The following is a 24511-nucleotide window of genomic DNA, read 5'->3' as shown; positions in this document are numbered from 1 at the left end:
CAAAAGACAAATGCACTTGACTGCCTTTCCAGAAAGTCACAACATTTGAATTAAGTAACTTTAATATTACAGTATTCACTTTAAATTCAGCGTTCAAATGTTGTAATCAATAATTAAAGCTAGGGTAGGTAATCCTGTTCAGATACATTTTTTTTAATACTGGGTGAAATGGTCCTTCTATCCTGAGAGTAGTCAATACATTATGTGTTCAGAAAAAGGAATGAAAACAATCAGACCTCTGTAGCAGCTGCAGGACAGTACAAACTCCAACCAATCACTGCCATGCGGTGCGAATGTAAAGAACCAATCAGATGCCTTCATGTCTCGTGCCCGACCCCAACTGCGCGCGCTGCCCTGCGTGCACTAATCACGTCACCGTTCCCTGAAATATTCAGTCTCACTACACCGAGTAAGCAGGAGTTTGCGGCACCGGCACAATGGAAGATAAAAAGCAGGCAAAACTACCACTGCCACACTGTAAGAAATTGCTGTAATTTTTACAGTAAATTTTTACAATAGGTCACCGTAATTTGAAAATTACAGTGCTACTGTATTTTGCTATGAATTGTGGGAGCATGCTAAATGACCGATGTTAATTTTACAGTCATGTCTACAATACTGTAGTTTTGAAATAAGCTAATATGTAAATGCTGCAGGAGAACATGTATGTAATAACACTTATTGTTTTATTTTATATATAATTTTTATATTTAAAAAGACAGCTGTGGCACTAGTTTTGGCCCTTTATAATAACCTAAACTGTAATAAATGCAGATTTTAAATTAATTATAAACATGCATGAAGATTTTGTTAACTGTACACATCTACTGGTTTTAAAATGTTTGCTTAAAAACACATTTAAACAACTTCTGCGTAGCCAGTTCGTTCATGTCGTGACATCACCAGCGCGCGCTGCACATGCGCATTGCGAGTTTGCGCGCCTGCCGGTGTACACAGACAGAGTTGGAATGAGGAGTGGGGAAATCTTGTTGCATCCGACAAATCTTCCTTCGTTAAAGTAATATTTTTGTGTTTTCACATTGCAAAGACTAGATTGTCCGTCTAGTTTAGCGTTAGTTTCATTGCTGAGTTTATTGGGCGAGTGTAGCACATATTTTGTTGTGATTAGCGCGTGTTGGTTCGACGCACATGTTACAAATGTTTTTTTTTGTTTTAACTGTAAGCGTGTGTGATTTTTATATTTGTACTTGAGTTCGTTATAAAGTTGCCGTTCACATGCTTTTTTGCTGATGTTGAATAAGCTTGTAAAGTCGTGATTTTTGCAGAGTTGTGTCATTCCGTTTAACATGTTAATCTGTCAGTTCTGTAAAAACGAGAGCAGTACACTTACTAGTTTTGTGCAGCATATGAAACTGCATAGAAATGTGCCTAATTCACAATTTCAATGTGGTGTGCCTAACTGCCAGTATGTTTTCTCTAAGTTTTCTTCATTAAAGTCACACATATACAGACGTCACAGGTCTGATAAGGACTCTGAGGCACAGGTATGTGATACACCACTGAAATGCCATGTAGAATTTTGTGAAATTCAATGTGGGACCCTAAAACAGTTTCTATCTCATTTGAAGAACCATATTCAGTCTGGACTGGAGATCAAGTGCCCTTTTGGATGCAACAGTACGTTTAAGGTAAGCTCCACATTCGCATCACATGTGTCACGGACACACAAAAAGTGCTCTGTAAACCATTTGATAGGCCCTGCTGTGCCTGTGGAAGCACATATGTTGGTTGTTTTGTCTGAAAGCGATAGGTCAGAGGTTGCTGAGCAAAATTTTCCTGAAGTTGTTGATGAATCTCTTTTTCTAAGAAATTTAACCCTTTTCTATCTGAAACTACAATCAAAATTGCTATTACCTGAGTCTACCATTCAAGGTATTGTTGAAGAATTTCAAAATATTCATGACATTGGTCAATCTTACTTTCTTGGCAAACTAAGAGAACAACTAGCGTTGCTTGAATTACCAGAGGTGAAGATTGATGAGGTGATTGAACACTTGTCTAAGGAGGATTTGCTGACTGCTTGTAATAGTGGTGTTTTAAGTACAGCACAGAGGAGAAAGACTGTTTTCAAGGAAGAGTTTCACTATGTTGAGCCAGTCCCTGTTTTTCTAGGAGTTAGTGAAAGAAATGGAAAAGAGTGCTTTGCTCAGTACGTCCCACTTAAGCAGACTATACGTTCCCTGTTTCATTGCCAGTCTGTAAGAGATCAGTATCAACAGATGCACTCACAAACAACTGAACATGGTCTGCTTAGGGATGTAAAGGATGGCAAGACTTTTTCTGAAAATTCTCTGTTTCAAACTGATCCTTCATCTCTAGGTTTGATCATATATCAGGATTCGTTTGAGGTTGTGAATCCTTTGGGCTCAGCTAGAAAGAAACACAAATTGCTGGCAGTTTATCTTACCTTGGCTGATATTTTACCTCACAACAGGTCAAACATAGATCACATGCAACTTGTGCTTCTGTGTAATGAGCAAGATTTTAAGCAGTTTGGATCTACTCATGTTTTTAGATCACTAATTGAAGATCTCAAAGATCTTGAACAAAATGGTGTTGTTTTAAATGATGGAAAAACTTTGAAAGCTTCTTTGTGTTCTATCATAGGTGACAACCTGGGATCCCACACTATCGGTGGCTTTGTTGAGAACTTTAGCCGAAGCACACATTTTTGCAGGTATTGTTTAATTGAAAGACATGCATTTCATGCCACACCTTTGGAACCTGCTATGAAGCGAACGGTAGAGTCATATAATAGAAATATTCAGGAACTGGCTGCTGGTGGTGAAAATGCAGTTGATGGAGTCAAATTTAACTCCCCTTTCAATCAATTGAGTTCTTTTCATGTTTGTCAGCCTGGTCTGCCCCCCTGCCTTGGCCATGACCTCTTTGAGGGGGTTGTGGCATCTGATGTTAAGATGTTCATTGATTACTTGGTAAATCAAGAGAAATGCTTTACTTACACGGAGCTTAATTCTTATATTAAGCAGTTTGAGTACACAGGAAATGATGCAGCCAGTAAACCAGCCGAGATTTACTTCAGGAGTCCGAAGCTTTGTGGTCATGCGGTTCAGAACTGGTGTTTTTTAAGACTTTTGCCAGTTATTGTTGGACATCGAATTAAGCATCCAGAATCAGAAGTGTGGCAGCTTGTTCTACTACTAAGACAAATTGTAGAGCTAATTTGTGCACCAGCAATACTGGAAGATCAGGTCGCTTATCTGAAAGTGCTCATTGATCAGTACATTCATTTTAGGTGTGTGACTTTCCCTTCTGAGCCTCTCAAGCCTAAACATCACTACTTAAGCCATTATCCTGAGCTGATAATACAATTTGGGCCACTGATTCGCTTATGGACCATGCGGTTTGAAAGTAAACATACCTATTTTAAACAATGTGCTAGAAAATTGCACAACTTCAAAAACCTATGTGCAACCCTTGCAGAGAGGCACCAACTTCTCCAGGCCTATTTAAGTGCAGGAAACCTCTTTCAACTTTCTGTGCAAGTTGAGAGAGGCTCTGGATTTTATTGTGATGATTACAATGAAGCAATCAAGGAATCAGTTGAACATTTCAATTTTGAGCCAGGCAATACATTAGTAGTTACTGAAATCACTTTCAAGGGAACAAAGTACAGGAAAGGCATGGTTGTCCTTTTGGCCTGTAAAGATGAGGGTTTGGAGGTTGGCAGAATTAAGCTAATCCTTGTTCATGAGAATTCAGTAGTCTACTTTGTGTCTGAGAAACGGCATGCTGTGCATTTGATGGATTTGGGTGTATACTGCATAACCAATGATGACCAACAATATGTCTGTGTACTTCAAGAGGCGTTGTTAGATTATTACCCTCTTCAGGAGTACAAAATATGTGGCTTGCCTGTGGTTGCATTACACCACTCTTTTCCATCTTTTTAAGGGATGTCCAATTTGGAGGAGATAAAACTTTCCATCTGCTCTTCGTTACCTGTTCTCTCTGATGAAACGTTACAAAAATTGATGCATGGTCTTACTGCCGTTGGAGTTGAGACAAAAGCTGACCTCCTCTATGTGAAGGAAGAAGACCTTTTGGAATATCTCAGACCAATTCAATGTCGCAAACTATTAGATGCATGGAAAAATAAAGGTATTTTTGAAATTGTCGTCCAGCACTGAAATTACAAAAAGGTCATTGCAACTATTCTCAAAATTGTAAAACCATAATTGTGAGTTATAAGTCACACGTTGTATAAACTTGATAAATATCCATTTCAACTTTCTCAATTGTAACAAGGAGGAAAAACAACAACAAAAAGTCAGAATTTTAAGATATAACTCACGATTGTAAAAGATAAAAAGTTGTAATTACCTTTTATTCATGTTCGAAACCACCTTCTATGAAAATGTCTTTGTTACTAATGTCCATTTGAAAAGTATGGTTAAATGTTTCATGTTCAAATTTGGTTGTGTTTAGAACAAGACCGCTGCTTGAGAGCCCCACATCCATCAAGTCAAGTTCTTTCAGATACTCTGGGCCCAGGATCAGCAAGTCCTTCTAGCTGTACATCATCATCTTGCTCTTCTCAAAGTTCTTCTGCTTCCTCTTCTGCATCTTCTTCCTGGCCTGAAACATTTAAGGTGCCTTTGGAAGTTATGCCTTCTGGAATAAAATTGGCAATCGCAAATAAGAAAAGACCATCTCCAGCTGATCGAAGGCACCTGGTAAGGGTGTTAGTTGATTGCATGCGAAAACATGAAGTTAACCCATCAAGGGCACAGTGCCAGATTGTTGTCCAGAACATTATCAAACAGTATCCAGACAGCTTTGCTGATATTCTGGCTGACGGTACAAAAATAGGTAGCGGGTATGCCTCTTTGCTCTTACAAGTTAAAACTCGTGTTGAACATGTTAACAGAAACAACACTTTAGCTCGTCGGAGAAAAGAACGATTGAGGCCATCATGTGGAACCATTTGCCAGAGCTCAAGAAGACCGGCTGATCAATATGGCTGTGTCAGATGGCAGCCACAGGAGCTTCCTGAAGGAGAAAATGACGACTCCCTAGAAGAAAAGCGTAAGCAAATGTTACAGCTTCATTCCACTGAAGGTTCCTCTGGAGCCACTAGAGGAGAACTTTACAAGTTGATGGAGGTCACATATTACCGTCAGCGCCGTGATATATATGCCAATCCACCTCTGCCAGTGTCTGAAGTAAAGAAATCCTGGCCTTACCTGTTTTGTCTTAAGGGGATGTTTTTGCACTTCCATTTGCTTACCGACATTGCATTACTCCAGAGAATCATGGAGAGCATTGAAGGGAAAGGAAAGAGGATTCTGAGATTTTTTCAGGAAAAGCCAACAAACGATGACGTGCGTGCTGTTCTGTCAAAGTATAAAGATGAAAATTCCCTGGTCCTGTGTCTCCTGCACCTCTTAATGGCCCATTTTAAAGAGAAATCAGAGTTCCTTCTAATTGAAGCTGATGTAGGTATTTTATTTTATTGTCCTGTTTATATGAAATGTACATATTTTTTAATGCAAGCTTTTATTTTGTTTATTTTAGGTAGCAGCAACTGCAGCCGACATGGAGAGGGGTGGATTACCGGATTCACCCACACTGATCATCCAAGGTAATTTGATTTGTGTCCTTGTGTCATCATTATACAAAATATTCTTTGCTTTCTACTGTAATCACCAGTATCTATTATTTGTAGTGTTATTATGTCTGTATAATTTTTAGTTTTATAAGATGCCCACACTGCAATAAAGAGTTTATCTTTGTTTATCTTCGATTATTTTAATAAACCTACTTTCAGATAATTTTACTAATTTTAAGCAAATATAAGTAAATATTTATTTTTAAACAAGACAATTTTTTGCCATTTTTCTTCTCTAGTAAATGCATTTTAATGTTATAAATGTCATTTTATATATTTAGAGTGAAAAAAGACAGAATTACTAAGATGAGCTCTTTTTTTTTCAGTGGATGAACCATACTTTCACAACCTTTATTAATACAAGTTTACTCTATATAGGTGAATCAATGAGCCCAAACAAATGGATGTTGGCAGTTGAAAGGGAAGTTGTCCTGGGCCCATGTTCAGAGGCAATTGTTGAGGGTCTGGCAGCATTGTTTTCGACCTATTACAACTTAAACCTGGCTTATCAGACTGAAGCTGCGTGTACACTTGAATTTGTTCAGAGGTAAGTCAGAGCATAAACTCTTTATAACTCTATATTTGAATAAAAATGTTTTTATTATTCTTCATATATCATAATTTGCACATGCAGAAAACAGAATGGGATAAACACACCTGCGTTTATCCCATTCTGTTCATGTGGATTTTGAGACTTTAATTTTGCCCTTTAAAGCATTATATTAGCCAAATACAAACAACTATTAATAATTGAACCAATCAAATGCCTTTCATTTTGTGTCCACAAACTTCAGTAATGTGCATCAATTTGTAAAAACAGACATTTCTGAATTCAGTGATTAAATTTTGAATCAGTACATCACAATTTGTCCATGCAAAAAGACTGTGCATGCGTGAATCAGGCGACACGTGCTTTCATCCTGATCAGTTCATTTGTATTTTATGGCTTTGGTTTTGTGGTTTGCATTTAACTGAACTGGATGAATGCACATGCGTCACCTGGTTCACAAAAGCACATCTTTGTTTTTGCATTCACAAATTGTAATATAATGATACAAAATATCATAATTATTCATATATATAAAATATAAATATTCACAAATATGTCTCTGTTTGTACAAATCGATGCACATTATTGTATTTTGTCGACACAAAATGAAAGGCATTTGTTTGGTTAATCAATTAATAGTTGTTTGTATGTGGCTAATTTAATGCTTTAAATGGCAAGGCATGTCTCGAGATCCGGATGAGCAGAATGGGATAAACGCAGGCTTGTCACCGTATCCACTAATGCTTTTTTGTATGTCCAAATTACAGGTACCGGTCATATAATTAGAATATCATGAAAAAGTTGATTTATTTCACAAATTTCATTCAAAAAGTGAAACTTTTCTATTATATTGATTTATTACATAGATTGATATACAGTATTTTCCGCACTATAATACTACGGTGGCCAAAATGCTGCAAGCGTTGTGGCTTTGTTGTTTACCAGTCGTACTGAAACATTTTATTATTATTAAATTGTTTTTTCATACTGAAACGTTTCGACAGAGCGCCTTGATCCATATATAAGGCGCTCCAGATTATAAGGCGCACTGTCGTTTTTTTTTTTAAATTAGAGGCTTTTAAGTGCGCCTTATAATCCGGAGCGCCTTATATATGGATCAAGGCGCTCTGTCGAAACGTTTCAGTATGAAAAAACAATTTAATAATAATAAAATGTTTCAGTACGACTGGTAAACAACAAAGCCGCAACGCTTGCAGCATTTTGGCTATCGTAGTCAGTAAACACAGGTCCACGTTTGGAAAGAGTGAGCAAGGCTGGGAGATATTGTCAATATGCACGTCAACATTTGAACAACGTTACCATAGGGATGTTCATATCAGTTAATTTTCCCGACTGACAACCGCAGCTTAATAACCGTTAACTTATAAGATGTTAATATTAAGTTGTCATTGAGTAAAAATACAGTTGACTGTTGCCTGTGACCTTGTAAAAACAAAACATTTTATTTCATTTGAACATGCAAACAGCAGTGACACATCAACAACAGAACCAGTATTCATATCAGATATTCACGCAACATTACCTTATGAAAGAGCATGCGATCAGTCCAGAAGATTAATATCCAAAAAGCGCAGATTGTCTCTATTTCACCTACCACAGTGGCCATTTCTAAAGCAGGATGCATCTCAAAAAGTTATTTTGTGTCGTCTTTCTACGTTTGTGCAAAAAGAGATGTTTATCTGGTCAGGGTCAGAGGCCATCACAAAGGTCTGACCGGTTGTGCGCGAGACCGACCGCGTCATCTTGCTCGTGCACGCGTGCGTCTCCCTTCAGCTTCAAAACTATATTTAAGCACCCACACAAATGATTTCTCATACAAATGATTACTTTATCAGACCGACGGCAGCATTAATTTGTGTAATTTACAGGACATTTACAAATTAAAAGATAGAAAAGTGGCAATGTCCGTCAGCTCATGACGACACGCACCATGCGTTAACAAATATTTTGTCTTATAAATATTTTTTGATAATGTTAATCGGTCTCAAATTCTTAACTGTGGTTAACGGTTAAATGATCAATATGAACCTTGGAGTGAACGGAGTTGTCAGAACGCTTAATGAAGTTTGACTTATCTGACTGTTCCCTTGAGCACCGCTCTATCTAGTAGATGCATAACGCAAACCCAGTCAAACGTCTGACTGCAGTATCTTCTATTTTATGCGCCTTATATTCCGGTGCGCCCTATATAAGAAAAAGTTCTAAAATAGGCCATTCATTGAAGGTGTGCCTTATAATCTGGTGCGCCTTATAGTGCGGAAAATACGGTATATTTCATATGTTTATTTATTTTAATTTTGATGATTATAACTGACAACTAAAGAAAATCCCAAATTTGGTAACTCAGAAAATTTGAATATTACTTAAGACCAATACAAAGAAAGTATTTTTAGAAATCTGGGCAACTGAAAAGTATGAAGATGAAAAGTATGAGCATGTACAGCACTCAATACTTAGTTGGGGCTCCTTTTGCCTGAATAACTGCAGCAATGCAGTGTGGCATGAAGTCGATCAGTCTGTGGCATTGCTCAGGTGTTATGAGAGCCCAGGTTGTTCTGATAGTGGCCTTCAGCTCTTCTGCATTGTTGGGTCTGGCACATCACATCTTTCTCTTAACAATACCCCATAGATTTTTTATGGAGATAAGGTCAGGCGTGTTTGCTAGCCAATAAAGAACAGAGATACCATTATCCTTAAAGCAGGTACTGGTAGCTTTGGCACTGTGTGCAGGTGCCAAGTCTTGTTGGACAATGAAATCTGCATCACCATAAAGTTGGTCAGCAGCAGGAAGCATGAAGTGCTTGACCTTGGACCTTAGAAAACACAGTGGACCAACACCAGCAGATGGCATGGCACCCCAAACCATCACTGACTGTGAAATCGCTACGCCGGACCTTAAGCAACGTGAATTGTGTGCCTCTCCTCTCTTCCTCCAGACTCTGGGATCCGGATTTCCAAAGGAAATGCTAAATTTAGTTTCATCAGAGAACATAACTTTGGACCACTCAGCAGCAGTCCAGTCCTTTTTGTCTTTAGTCCAGGTGAGACACTTCTGACGCTTTCTGTTGTTCAAGAGTGGCTTGACACAAGGACCAACTTTATGGAGATGCAGATTTCATTGTCCAACAGGACTTTGCACCTGCACATAGTGCTAAAGCTACCAGTAACTAGTTTAAGGACCATGGTATGCCTGTTCTTAAAGGGGAAATTCCGGTGAAAACTGTATTTAGGGTGTTTTTTTCATTGTTAACGAGTCAAACTTTCACTTAAAAGCATATTTACGACTAAAGAGCAACATTTAAGATGTTTAAGATTTTCTTTTTCTGGAAACTGGCCTTTGAATGGGAGTGAATAGGGCAAAAGCATTGAGCGCACAAAATCTCTATTTTTACAACACTAAGAAGGCTCGACACAACGTGATACTTTACTCGAAGTATCACGTGGGTCTCTGCACAGGGGCGTGAGCATTGAGAGCATTCTTTGTGTGCACGGAGTTTGGTAAATGCGAAAAGTTTGGCACAACTCACCGTGGTCTTAAACTGTTGTCAAGCCGCCATCTTGCAGGTCATGTGCAATCGATTTGAGAATGCGACATAAGGAGGCAGGAGAGTAAAGATGGATAGCTCCTAAAGCATAGTTCCATATAAATGCACGGATAATTTGTTGTTTTGTCGCAAGTGAAAAACAATATTGACCCTGTAGTTGAAAAAGTAGCGCCCTATGGAGTCCAGTCACTCGCATTCTGAAATCGATTGCTCATGACTGGCAAGATGGGATGCAGTTTGACAGCACGGTGAGTTGTTCCGGGCTTTTCGCATTTGCTGGACTCTGTGTACACATGGAGTGTTCTCGGTGCTCGCGTTCCTGTGTAGAGACCCACGTGATACTTCGAGTAAAGTATCACGTTGTGTCGAGCCTTCTTAGTGTTGTAAAAATAGAGATTTTGCGCGCTCAGTGCTTTTGCGCTATTCACTCCCATTCAAAGGCCAGTTTACCAGAAAACGAAAATCTTAAACATCTTAAATGTTGCTCTTTAGTCATAAATATGCTTTTAAGTGAAAGTTTGACTCGTTAACAACGAAAAAACACCCTAAATACCGTTTTTCACCGGAATTCCCCTTTAACTGGCCAGCAAACTCGCCTGACCTTAACCCCATATTGTGAAGAGGAAGATGTGATGTGCCAGACCCAACAATGCAGAAGAGCTGAAGGCCACTAACAGAGCAACCTGGGCTGTCATAACACCTGAGCAGTGCCACAGACTGATTGACTCCATGCCACGCCACTTTGCTGCAGTAATTCAGGCAAAAGGAGCCACAAATAACTATTGAGTGCTGTACATGCTCATGCTTTTCAGTTGCCCAAAATAAAAAAATAATTTCTTTGTATTGGTCTTAAATAATATTCTAATTTTCTGAGATGCTGAATTAGGGATTTTCCTTAGTTGTCAGTTATAATCATCAAAATTGAAGAAATAAACATTTGAAATATACCAGGTTGTGTGTAATGAATGAATATAATATACAAGTTTCACTTTTTGATTGGAATTAGTGAAATAAATGAACTTTTGATGATATTCTAATTATATGACAGGCACTTATATGATATAGTATACAAAATAATAAATTTTTATTCAGATATATGTCTCTATTGGTACAAATCAATACACATTTATGTAAATTGTCCAAGATGGCGCCGTGCATGTGGCAGCCTGTTACAGCAGCTCTAAATGTTTTTAATGTTTTTAACTTTTTGTTTGTCTTGTACTACTTAAATTCACTTTATCAATGCCTGAGGACTACGTTTGTGAGCAGTTTTAAGTATGAGAGCATCAGGAAGCACTGGATTGTGATTGTTTTTATCGTGGCACTCCTAATTGGATCTTCAGGTGCTAGCTTTAGTGCGGCTAATTCTGACTCCATAATTTACTCAAGAGATCAACTTTTGGCTCTTCAGCACTCGACAAATGTATTGATACCTGGAATGGAGATCCCGCTTGACTTAAGGAAGAGGCGAAGGGGATGTAGAGCTGGAGTGAAAAGCCGACTAAAGAAAAAACGATACAAGCCATCGTTACCAGCCATCGTAATGGGAAATGTTCGATCGCTTGGGAACAAGATGGAGGAGCTAACGGCACTTACAAGGTCTCAATGGGAATATCGTGAGTGCAGTTTTATGAGTTTTACAGAGACCTGGTTAAATGAGAGAACGCCAGACACAGTTGTTACGCTGGATTCCTTTCATCTGGTACGTGCGGACAGGTGTGCTGTGGAGTCTGGTAAGAGCAAGGGTGGTGGATTGGCCCTGTTTGTTAATGAACATTGGTGCTGCCGAAAACACATTACGGTAAAAGAAAAACTATGTAACAAGGACATTGAATTAATGGCTGTAGGAATGAGGCCTTACTATTTGCCTAGAGAATTCTCTTATGTGATTTCAATCACGGTGTATATTCCGCCCTCTGCAAATGTGAGACATGCGAGTGAGCATATTAATACTGTCACAGCCAGGATGCAGACAAAATATCCACAATCACTCATCATTATTTCTGGTGATTTTAATCAAGCTTCTCTACATAATACCCTTCCTACGTTTACACAATATGTGGACTGTGATACAAGAGACGGTAAAACTCTGGACTTGTTATACGCAAATGTGAAAAATGCTTATTGTTCCCTACCACTCCCTCCATTAGGACGATCGGACCATAATATTGTTTCTATCAGATCTGTGTATGTTCCGGCTGTGAGGAAGCAGCCGCCAACAATAAGAACAGTCAAAGTGTGGTCCGAATCAGTTTATGAGGCATTAATGGACTGTTTTGAAACTACGGATTGGGAGCTTTTATGTAAATCGCATGAAGAGGACATTGATAGTTTAACGGACTGTGTCACAGAATACATAAATTTTTGTGTTGATAACACAGTACCCACCAAAAAGGTAAAATGTTACTCAAACAATAAACCATGGGTTACCCCGGTGATAAAGTCATTACTAAATGAAAAAAAGAGGGCCTTTTTAATTGGTGACAGAGAGGAACTGAAGCGGGTCCAGAAATTATTAAAGGTTAAAATTAAGGAGGGAAAGGAATGTTATAGGTCAAAAATGGAACAAAAACTCCAACAAAATAATGTGAGAGGGGTATGGAGTGATCTAAACATGATGTCTGGACATGGAAATAGAGTACATGGATCTACTACCTTTGGTGGACAAATGTGGATAGATGAAATGAATATATATTTTAATAGATTTGATGGTGTTGGCCCAAAATCTTCCTCATCGGATGGTCTGAGGGGAAGCTCTTGTTTAGACCTCTCCTCAGGGTCAAATTCACCACTTTCTATTACAAGTGAGGCTGTTCCTTTGTTTACTATACCTATGGAACAAGTAAGAAGTGGTTTAAAGAGAATTAAAATGAGGAAATCTGCAGGCCCTGACGGTATAAGTCCCAGAGTTCTTAAAGTTTGTGCTGATCAACTTTGTTGGGTGACTCACTATATTTTTAATTTAAGTCTGCATTTGGAAAGGATACCTGTCTTATGGAAAACATCATGTATTGTACCAGTTCCCAAGAAAACTAACCCTACTGAATTTGCACATTACAGGCCAATAGCCCTAACGGCCCAGTTAATGAAGGTGTTTGAGAGACTGGTTTTAAATTACATTAAGCAGCTATTGTGTGCTTTTGATGATAAATTGCAATTTGCTTATAAAACTGCCGTTGGGGTTGATGATGCAATTATCTATCTTTTAAACAAATCTTTAAGTCATTTAGAGACCTCTGGTAATATTGTCAGAATTACATTTTTTGACTTCTCTAGTGATTTCAACACTATTCAACCTGCTTTACTTAGAAATAAGTTAGAAAATGCCGGATTACACCACAGTATGGTTAGCTGGCTAACTGACTATCTTTTAAATAGACCACAGTATGTAAGGGAGAACAACTGTGTGTCTCAAGTAGTTACATCTAGCACTGGTGGACCTCAAGGTACGGTTTTGGCACCATTTTTATTTACTTTTTATACATCTGATTTTCAATATAATTCAAAGAATTGCCATCTTCAAAAATTCTCTGATGATTCTGTTATTGTGGGTTGTATAAAAGATAATGATGAGAGTGAATACAGGGAACTTCTAAAGAACTTTGTGGATTGGTGTGATATAAACTTTCTTAGGCTAAATGTTAGTAAGACCAAGGAATTGGTGGTTGATTTTGGCAGACATTCGTATCACGCTATGCCAGTGAATTTATACGGTTCGGATATTGAGATTGTCACATCGTATAAGTACTTGGGTATATGTCTGAACAATAAGCTTGACTGGTCTGACAACACAACACAAATCTATAAAAAAGGTCAGAGTCGTATTCACTTATTAAGGAGACTGAGATCATTTGGTGTATGTCAAGCATTGTTGAAGACTTTCTACGACTCTGTTGTGTCATCTGTGATTTTGTATGGTGTCACCTGCTGGGGAGGAGGACTGTTGGAGAGGGAGAAAAACCAACTTAATAAGCTAATTAAGAAAGCAGGTTCTGTTGTGGGGTGTGTGTTTCCCACTATAGATGACATAGCCCAGGTTAGAATGACTGGCAAACTGATTAACATGATGAATCATGAATGCCATCCTTTTCACGAATTAGTGCATGTTTGCGAGAGTTCTTTTAGTACAAGATTAATTCAACCAAGGTGTTATAAGGAACGTTACAGAAGGTCTTTTTTACCAACAGCCATTAGATTTTACAACCAGTGCTACACAAGATAATTGTTAGTAAATTGATGGTGTAATTGATGTGGAATGTGTACCTTATGCTTGAAACTAAACCAATGTGTGGTATTATGTAGTTGCTCAGGTCATTGTGTACAAACTGTTGTAATTGTTTTGAAATTTTTTTTTTTTTTTTTTTTTTTGTATTTTTATACTATTTATTATTGTGTGTGTGTTGAGCTTGCTGTGGCATGTGAATTTCCCTTTGGGGATTAATAAAGTTAATCTAATCTAATCTAATCTAATCTAAATTCTGAATTTCACATAATTAAATCTTGTGAATATGTATTTTTTAATTTTTGTGTGTCTAATTTCAAATAAGGCTTTTTTAATAAACCCAGTCTGAATTAAAGGAACTCAACTGTAGTTACTTGTCTTTTTATTTTTGACAGAACTAACCCATAAAAATGATGCCTTTTTTTAGCAAATTTTGATTTCATTGTTTTAGTATATGCTGCTTTTTGGTAACTACATTTCTGGTTGTTTTTTACAGAGGAATTGTGGGCATCAATCCGGAAACTGGATCAAAAGTTGCTGCTGGAAAGCGAGACAGTAAATGGCACGGAATGAACCCAAATGTATGCACACTGCTAAGAAAACTGATGGACTTTGAATGGCTTGCCAGTTAATTGCAATGGAACTGAATAAGAGTCAACATTTTCAAGTTTGTGGTTCATTTAAAGTTCATGTACATGCGAATTTAAAGGTAGGCACAGTTAAAATAATTTCTTATGTATATGTTTAAAAAGTTTATGACTGAAGTTCAGTCACTACTCTATGTAATGTGTTCTTTTGTGATGCTTTAAATGCTGCTGTTTTTAGTGGTATCTGCATTGTTGCAGAAGAAAGTGTTTAAGGCTAATGCCTTATTTTGCAATCTGTATTGTTGCAGAAGAAAGTAGTTTCTTGTAATTCCAAGGCTAATGCCTTATTTTGCAATCTGCACTGTTGCAGAAGCAATTAGTTTGTTGTATTTCCAAGTTTATGACTGAAGTTCAGTCACTAGTCTACGTAATGTGTTCTTTTGTGATGCTTTAAATGCTGCTGTTTTTAGTGGTATCTGCATTGTTGCAGAAGAAAGTTTTCCAAGGCTAAAGCCTTATTTTGCAATCTGTATTGTTGCAGAAGAAAGTAGTTTCTTGTAATTTTGCAGTCTGCATTGTTTTCGAAAGTTGTGTAAACTAGTCCTTAATGTAATGAAAAGTTGCACAATAAATGCATTTGGCTACATCAATGATATCCTGTTATTTTACATTACATTACATTAAATTATATATAGAAATATGCTGTAAAACTGCAGTTAATGATTTACAGTACACTTGTAAAAATCACAGTCTAATTGTAGGTAATGATGTACAGTACACTTGTAAAAATTTACAGTTTTACTGTAGTTTATGGTTTACAGTATACTTGTAAAAGTTTACAGTCATACAGTAGTTTTTGATTTACAGTTCACTTGTAAAAATTACATGCATACTGTAGTTTATGATTTACAGTGTACTTGTAAAAGTTTACAGTTATACTGTAGATTTTAAATTACAGTACACTTGTAAAAAATTACAGCCTTACTGGCAACCAAAATTGCCAGTAATTTGCTGTAAATTTTACAGTAAATTTTTTACAGTGCAGCTTTGCTGGTAACTGCTCGCCCTAATAAAAAAACCTAGAAAAAGAAAATCTGAGGCAGAAAAGGCTGCAACTAAACAGGTACTGGATAAAGCCAGAGGACAAACTCGCGTAAACATCGGTGGAGCATTTGAACGGTGGAGACAACTGAGGGAGCTGAAGGGCCTGAAAAGCGATGCCGAGGTTGCGGTCTTCTGCTGAACAGGTAATAATTTGTTTTGCTTCGGGGGGATTTGTTATTTCCATGATAAATGTTACGTTAGGCAACGTAGCTATTTTTGTAGCTAGTATTAGCCCAATGCTAACATTAGCTTCTCTGTCGGTGTAAGTCAGTTGAGTTACAGGTCGTAGGTAACGTTACTGCTTATCTGACTTTTAGGACATGACATTATGATAATATTGCACAGCCATAGTCGCAAGTGTATCATAACTTATGATCTAAAATAGTTTTCTAAACAAAGCTACGGATAAACTAATTCAAAGAATCACATAAATGTTTGTCACTGTGTGAAATGGGAAAAAAAATGTGTTGTCATTCATTGTGTGTCTTTGAGATACAGTAATTATTGTCAGATGTGTAATTGTGATATTCTTCCTAAAGGTAAATCACTGCCAAAGGAGTAGATCACCACAGAAGACAACGCATCATGCAAAGCCTGACCTGTCAGCCATCCATGGACACTCATTTTCTAACATATATATATTTCAAATTTATTATATGTAAATACAGATTGTTTATGACAATCAAAAGCAACAAAAGGACAGATGGTTGTTCAAAAAAGTATTCCTCTTAGGTCTCTCTTGTTGTTGTTGGTGTTGTTTTTTTAATAAAACAAAAAGTGTTATACCACATTCATTGTCATTATTCATTTAGCATGTAAGGAGGTAGGAAAAGTAATAGCTTGTTTATGCTAAAATGATAAAGGAAAGGCATTTATCAACTCAAAATATTTATTCAAACATGACAAAATTTAAATAATAATATGACTGTACATACTGTATACATTAGTGCAAATTTTACAGAACAATATATAAACCAGTACAAAATAAATAAAAAGCAGGGCACAAAAATAAATACTATTTATTGTACTGTGCCTACACCCTACTTGGGATGAAACCTGTATACTGTCCATGTGTATCTGGGTAGCGGTCTCTAATTTTCCAAAACACAGCAACTAGGAATTACTACTCTGTGCCCAGCTCCCAGTGCCCCATATTGCCACACAAACTATTGCCGGTATGCAGCGTAGCGGAATTGTTTATTGCTCTCCCCTGGGTCTGGAAGATCCTCCACAGCCCGGACATCATTCCAGATCCTTCTGGCAAGTCGCAACACCCCCTCCTGCAAAATGTACAATTCCATGTGGGGCAGCATGGAAATACAGGAGTCGTCTTGTTGCCCACAGCACTTTCTTTCTACATCTGAGGGCATCTCTCTGCAGTTTCGGCACACACACCAAGTGGGTTGACTCGGAGCTGGAGGGCCTGGTGGAGGAGCATCTCCTGATGTTGACATATGGAGGAGATCAAAGATGAGGCTTGGGTCCCTTGTCAGGCAGATCTGCAGCAACTGATGGGTTTCTTCCAAGCTCAGTGTATGAATTCTGGCCTGTAAAACAATAGTTCATCAAAAAGATTCAACTTTATTTTTAGAACTCTTTTTTTCCCTGTCCTCTAAGAGAAATGTTGTGTCCACAGTAAATGCCAGGTAATTATTTATTGGCAGACAGTGCCAAGGACTCAATTTGATATGTATTGTTTATATTGTATATATTGTTGATATTATATTGTTATTAAAATTCTTTACTCGTTTTAAAAAATATACTGGGCTGCTGCAGCACTGATAATTTCACTATTGTTATCCTATTGTTTTTGCTGATGTTGAGGTCGAAAAAATATCAACTAAGAACAAAAATGATATTATAGATTGGCTACCTGCTCATCTGAAATTCGTTGAGCTTGCAGAATATCGTCATGTCTCAGGTGTTCTCCGGTTGCAGTCTGACTTGCTCCGCGTCCTCTACCTCGACTTCCTCGGCTTCTACCCCGTGCACCTCCTCTTCCTCGAGCACGACCACGGGTCTGTCCCCTTTGACCTGAAGACGTGCTCGGATGCGGACTGTATGTAGGATCAGATCAAATGCTCTCGTCGTGGAAACTCTAACAACCAAAATAACGAAGATATATAAAAATAGAAAATTCACGTTTGCCAGTGATAGTAACAAAACAAGACACTTAAATTTTGATTTAGCAGACGCTTTTATCCAAAGACACGTAGCTACATTTCAGAGTTCATACAACAACAAACGTGTAACGTTTGCTTTGAACGCTGCAAGTAACATTACTAACAATAGCATTTTTGGCATTCATTGTAATAAAAATATAGTTTACTTACAGGTGAATGAGACATGAAGTCGTTTGGTTGATGTGTTGAAATACTCGGTTTTCCTGTGACCTGCAGCTGACTCCGACTGTGGATGCGCGTTCATGTTTGTGGGGGCGTAGCTTTGGACGGAGTGCTAACGAGAGGGGGTGGAGCTTAGAAGAGGTGCCATTTTCAAATTTTGCTAGCTCTCAAACATTACCTACCCTAGCTTTCAGTGGGGAACCTTCAGGGCCTTCTACGCCTTCAGAGAAGGCCTAAAAAAATTAATAAAAATATTTTTTATAATAATACTAATAAATAATAAAGTATTCAATAAAAATATGTTTTTACATGTTTAAATTTATATTTAATTTAATTTAATACATGTAATATATTTTCTCTCATCTATGTTCTAACGTTAAGCTTACTGTCAGGTTCATATCCAATCAGAATCGTCTGTCTCTATTAAGGCCCGGTAAACTGGCTCATTCATTGGTTAGGACTTCAAGAATCCCAAGGAAGGCCAAGCTATGTGTTTTGGTGTGGAGAGTGACGGGCAAATCGACCAATCACGCTTTGATTTCAAGTGGGCGGGTAAAAAACAAAGCATTGTAAGCCTTCATGAAGTCCTAATCATGCAACAAGCTGGATGCGAGCTGCCGTAAAACACCAAAGAAGAAGAAGTCCTAATCATAGACCGTCTAATGGCCCGAATCTCTGCGGTGAGAGTGGTTGAGGTAAATGGCAGAAAACGTGATTGACGTTGTGGCTAGTTTGATATGGCTGAGGTAAAAACGAAATTACTTAAGCGGGTACTCGTGAAGAGCACAGCCGAGAGATGCGCGTGCAGCTGCGCTGCGCATATCAGACGTGAACACGAGAAAAATAATGGGTTTAATTATACTTTCACTTCCTGACAGTTTTACTTGAGGATAGTAATGACTGCAGGCGACGCCGAATTACATACAATATAATTACCTAACTAAATCTCAGAGAATGCAAAAACATTCACCGGGGCTCGGGCTAGGGATTTTGCGAGCCCGCAAAATATAACAGTTATAAGCCACAAGGAGGTGCACTGAGAACGCAGGGTGCTATATTTCCCCTTATGAAAAAAGACTAACAAGCTATCCTACAGCTAAATATATATTTACAAAAAACAAAAATTAAATGCAAATTTACAGAGCAGCAGAGTCTGTATTTGTGTTTATCAGTTAGATTAAAGTAATTTTAAACTTTAAAACTGCATTTAAAGGCAAACGATGCCTATTCTGTAATTTAACTTTGCGTGCTCAGAATTTTTACACGTTCACTGTATGATTTAACGAAATACGAATAGCCTAGTATTATATTCTGAATTTTAAAATTTATGAAAAACAAACTACTCTCAATTTATTTTGGTGTTTTTTCCCCCATGCTCACTTGTCTCCATTTTCCTGTTTTTAAGAATTAAGGCGGTGTAGTAAGTAGAACCTATCCATTAAATTTGTGACTTTCATTTATTGCGCCATGCGTAATTGCGCATGGAGAGGCATTTGCACTTCATTGCATATTTTGAAGGCCCAGCTGAAGTACTCACGGTTTGCCACTGCTAGCTTTAATCTGTATTAAATGCCCCCACTAATTATTCTATAAACATTAAACATGTTTTGACCAATGTCAAATCTCATTTATCATGTTGTGTATGTGGTTTGTGTGCCTTATTATTATTATTATTATTATTATTATTATTATTATTATTATCATATGCAACCAAAGATTTTACTAAAAGGGCACAAATTTGTTTACAAGAACATAAAAATCCTCATAGATCTAGTCACTTATTGTACGCGTTGATGTATTTACCTTTAAAAGCACAAAATGATTTTGTTCAGTCTGATGCAGTGGCAAGGTTATATAATGGTCAGGGTGGCACTTGCCCATGCTGATTGACGATTGGCCACTCAGATCGATCAATTTTGAGCTCAAGTTATATTTCAACTGTATTTCATTATATATATGTGTGTGCGTGCGTGCGTATGTATGTCGCCACGTCATGGTAAGTGTGCCGTATATTTTCCTGCTTTTTTGTTCCTTGCCAATCACACCTATGCTAATTGCCCCATCTGATTTATCCAGCATTGATGACCATGCTACCCAGCCCAAACTCGGTTCATTTCCAGTCACCACTATAGTGATTTCGTGATCTGAGGCCAAAGCGTCTGTTGCTGCTGTTTGCTGCTCCGTTGTATTCAGGGCTCGACTGTGACAGAATTGTGAAATAATATTTTCAGAGGTTTACATTGGCAGGCTTATGTATGTTGTATCTTTAGCCCTTGTGTTGAATACTTTTACATATTCGCGGAGTATAGGCTAGTTAATGCGGGCGTGTGTATTGTTGTGTCAGATGTGCCATATGAGCCATTATTAGGTGCAATCTACTAGTCAACCAAAGTTTCACGGTTTTTGCAAGAGATAACGTGCGACCACAAGTTAAGAAAAGAGGAAGTGGAAGCACAAGTGTTGGGTCAAAAAGGTTGTGTCAGATGGACCAGATGGCCAAAAAGATGAAATGCAATATACATGCATCAGTAAATTAAAGTTAATCCAAATGATTTAATTAATCAAGGTTTACAAAAGGAAACCGGCAAAGAGACGAAGGAGGAGCAAACGGGAAGACGGCAGAAATGCTCACATAAGCAAAGAAGAGCTCATCAGAACTACAACAGTACTCAGTCAAAAGTTTTTTTATTTATTACAAATATATATTTAAATGTTAAACAATATACAAATAAACATACTTTAGTAACCATATTGTGTTCAGCTATCTATACAGATAAATGGCATATCAAAGCTTTGTCAGCTGCTGCTATCCAAGACGACACTATAATGTTATCATCCTGCCGTGTGTTGTTCTCCCAATACGCTTGGAGCTTCCTAATCAGACTGTTCAGTATGTTGGCTTCCGACGACCCCTACACTGAAGATGGCATGAAATCCTTTGAAGGCCTTTTAAACTGTGATGCCAGGTCCATTGGAATCGGGGTTTCCTTCAGCTTATCTTCAAATACCTCAAACACAAGCCTGATCACATCATCCACATAACTGTAGAAATATTGCAGTCAATAAATCTTTTGTTTTGATCATTTATTTCCCTGCTTCATACATTAAGTTTTTATTTATGAATATATTTGAAATAAAAACATTACTGCTTACAGTATGTTGCTTGTGTTTTTTGGGAACATAACCTTGTACTTTCCCTCTCCTGCTTTTGTTATGGCTTGGTGACATTGTAATGGATGGCTGCAAGGTACAACCTGTAAAAATATAAACAAGCAATACATTTATTGTCAAAGTAAATACTACTTTATTTAACACAGTTACTAAAATACTTAAATACCTGCACAGCATCACATTTTTTGCTGCAAATCTGAAATCTCAGGCTATGGAAGGCAAAGGCATCCACTGATAATGGTGATGGAAACATTGTGAAACGACACTACTGCCTGGTTTCTATGATTATGCAGAGAAAAAAACTTTGTCATCATCAGTTATACATTTAAGACTGGTAGTGGTATCACTAGCTAAATACATCATACACATCTTACACATACCTTTGCTCCTCATATGCCAGTCTGACACCTTGTACTGTGTGTTATGATGTTACATGTTTGGCATTATACATCACGTCTACTGCTGCCTACAGTGTAGAAGTATGTGTCCATCTAGGATATATACAAATAAAACAAACATGTAATCAGTCAAAAAGAAATATTATAACAATAGGGTACAACGACTATAAATCGTTAGACTATTTATTAAAACGTTCATGTATTACACATTACATGCCCCAACATTAGCAACACACATGACGTGTTTACTTCGTCTCAAAATCTAAGAAAGCTTCACGTAAATACTCAACATGGGGTTGAGTAAATAATCCTTCAAAGCTAAAAGTTTACCTAAAAATTATAGTTTTATAATTTACTCACCCTTATGTTGTTATAAACTTGCCAAAAATTCTTTAATCTGATAAATGTTGTCAATCATACAGTTGATGGTACCCATTGACTTCCATAATAGGAAAAATAAATTTTATTCAAGTAAATGAGCAGCTGTGTACTTAACATCATTTATCAAAATATCTTGTTTTGTGTATACCACAATAAAGAAACTCCTGTGTTCCAAATAAGTAAATTCAACTTACATTATTTGTATAATGTATAGTACAGTATTGTTCAAAATAATAGCAATACAATGTGACTAACCAAAATAATCAAGGTTTTTAGTATATTTTTTATTGCTACGTGGCAAACAAGTTACCAGTAGGTTCAGTAGATTCTCAGAAAACAAACAAGACCCAGCATTCATGATATGCACGCTCTTAAGGCTGTGCAATTGGGCAATTAGTTGAAAGGGGTGTGTTCAAAAAAATAGCAGTGTCTACCTTTGACTGTACAAACTCAAAACTATTTTGTACAAACATTTATTTTTTCTGGGATTTAGCAATCCTGTGAATCACTAAACTAATATTTAGTTGTATGACCACAGTTTTTTAAAACTGCTTGACATCTGTGTGGCATGGAGTCAACCAACTTGTGGCACCTCTCAGCTGTTATTCCACTCCATGATTCTTTAACAACATTCCACAATTCATTCACATTTCTTGGTTTTGCTTCAGAAACAGCATTTTTGATATCACCCCACAAGTTCTCAACTGGATTAAGGTCTGGAGATTGGGCTGGCCACTCCATAACATTAATTTTGTTGGTTTGGAACCAAGACTTTGCCCGTTTACTAGTGTGTTCGGTTCGCTTGTCTCGGTTCGGAGCTCGTGTGTGTCGTACGGTTCAACGGTTCATGGCATGCGCAATGTATGTAGCCTCGTGCCCTGTATGTGACCTCAGATAGCGTGTTCCCCTTTCGCGAATAGCGCGAAAGAAGAGGTGACTGGCAGTGTTGGGTGTAACTAGTTACTATAATTTAATTACTTTTCCCTTGAAAAAGTAAAGTAAGGGATTACTCTTATTTTTCTTGTAATCTAATTACAGTTACTTCTGATGTAACTAAATACTTTGTATACTATAGTGGATTTAACATGGTTTTAGTTTACAATTCTCACTATTAACTGGTTGATTATTAGCATTAATATTAATGACATGTTGGCTGTTTATTAATACTTAATAGCACATATTAATGACAGATTTTGCAAAACCTTATTCTACATCCTTAACCCTCCCCATTTCTACCAATACTTAAAATTAACAACTTCTTTAGTATTAATAAGCAGTAGTTGGAGAGAATTGGACCATAAAATGGGACAAGAATAGTCGATGTACATTTATATATTATTTCTTTGAGCCATTTCAAGCCTATTCTTGTATCATATACTGAATAAGATTTAGAAAGTAATTAGTAATAAGTAATTAAATACTTTTTTGGAGAGAGTAATTTGTAAAGTAATCTAATTACATGATTCAAGATGTAATTAGTAACTAGTAATTAATTACTTTTTTTGAGTAACTTACCCAACACTGGTGACTGGTGTGGAGAGTGAGTGCTGCCGGTCATGTTATGTGTAGAAATGGCAAGAGGGAGAGAAAAAGAAGTCTGCCCGCAGTTGGAGGATGCGCCAGCATCGTATAAGTTTGGTGTGTGGAAACTTTTTTTATTTCATGTTACCTATGATGACAGCGGAAATAAAACAATAGATAGAACTGCAGGCTATGGGTTGAATGTGTTCGAACAGCAACACGCGACAGCCTTCTCTCCGACCATTTATCTAATCTGAGGTAATGAACACTGTTTTACGTCTTTTCGTATTAAGCGCTATTTTTAGCCTTTCGTTGATAAAACTAAAGCTGCTGATTTCAGCGTAGTTTCATTTTGCTAGCGTGTGAAAGTCGCGCGATCTTATTTCATAAACTGCCCCTTAAAGTAATCAGGACAGAAATGGTCAAAAGTGGACAAAAGAGACGGATTTAAATATTAGAGGTGTAAACGTTATGTTTCTCTCTCGTTCACATATTCTCTCTGCAGTATTTAAGCAGCCTCTCAGTGATAAATCTTAAAGCTACACTGAAGTTGGCATTTTAATAAATGCAAGTTATATTTGTGTGCTAAAAATGCACACAAAGTTCATGTAGATGGCAATACACATTCTCTTTTTTGCCAAATAAATGAAAAGCATGTTGAAATCATCAATGTCTTCCCTCTCGCTGTGTCAAAATCTTGCCTGGCTTTCCTCAGGGATGTTCCCAATAATGTGCTTAGTCAAATTCAGTTTGTGCATGATTACATGATATAACTTTTTTTAATACTGTATCCTAAATTATGGATAATTAATACATTAATAAGATAATACATTTCTGGAGTGTAAAAAAAATAACAACAAGAACCGTACTGAACCGAGAACCGTGACCATAGAACCGTGATACGAACCGAACCGAGGGTTTTGTGAACCGTGCTACCCCTAATATATATATATATATATATATATATATATATATGACAAAAATCATATTATTCACACTCACTAAAGGTGTTT

The 24511-nt window shown here is 37.3% G+C and overlaps 1 protein-coding gene and 1 long non-coding RNA gene across 2 annotated transcripts in view; both read left to right on the top strand.

Moving 5' to 3' along the window:
• The window catches only part of LOC141362158 (uncharacterized), a 270438-nt gene that overhangs the window by 78961 nt on the left and 166966 nt on the right, over window positions 1–24511 (top strand). The window lies entirely within an intron of this gene.
• Window positions 1743–15214, top strand: LOC141362016 (uncharacterized). The gene is made up of 7 exons (XM_073863581.1): window positions 1743–2340; window positions 2629–2762; window positions 2877–3039; window positions 4471–5484; window positions 5564–5626; window positions 6032–6200; window positions 14488–15214. The coding sequence occupies exons 1-7, from the start codon at window positions 1743–1745 to the stop codon at window positions 14621–14623; spliced, it is 2277 nt and encodes a 758-aa protein (XP_073719682.1). The 3' UTR covers window positions 14624–15214.

Source organism: Misgurnus anguillicaudatus, chromosome 25 (assembly GCF_027580225.2).
Source record: "Misgurnus anguillicaudatus chromosome 25, ASM2758022v2, whole genome shotgun sequence".
Classification (NCBI taxonomy): domain Eukaryota; kingdom Metazoa; phylum Chordata; class Actinopteri; order Cypriniformes; family Cobitidae; genus Misgurnus; species Misgurnus anguillicaudatus.
Note: the sequence above shows the minus strand (reverse complement) of the source record. Positions and strands in the feature narration are given on the sequence as shown.

What these genes read in the sequence shown, in the direction of transcription:
- LOC141362016 (XM_073863581.1), top strand. Translation starts at nt 1,743, where the DNA reads ATGTTGGTTGTTTTGTCTGAAAGCGATAGGTCAGAGGTTGCTGAGCAA. An exon ending in CACAGGAAATGATGCAGCCA is followed by an intron (nt 3,040 to 4,470) that starts GTAAACCAGCCG and finishes GGTTGTGTTTAG; the next exon opens with AACAAGACCGCTGCTTGAGA. An exon ending in TCTAATTGAAGCTGATGTAG is followed by an intron (nt 5,485 to 5,563) that starts GTATTTTATTTT and finishes TATTTTAGGTAG; the next exon opens with CAGCAACTGCAGCCGACATG.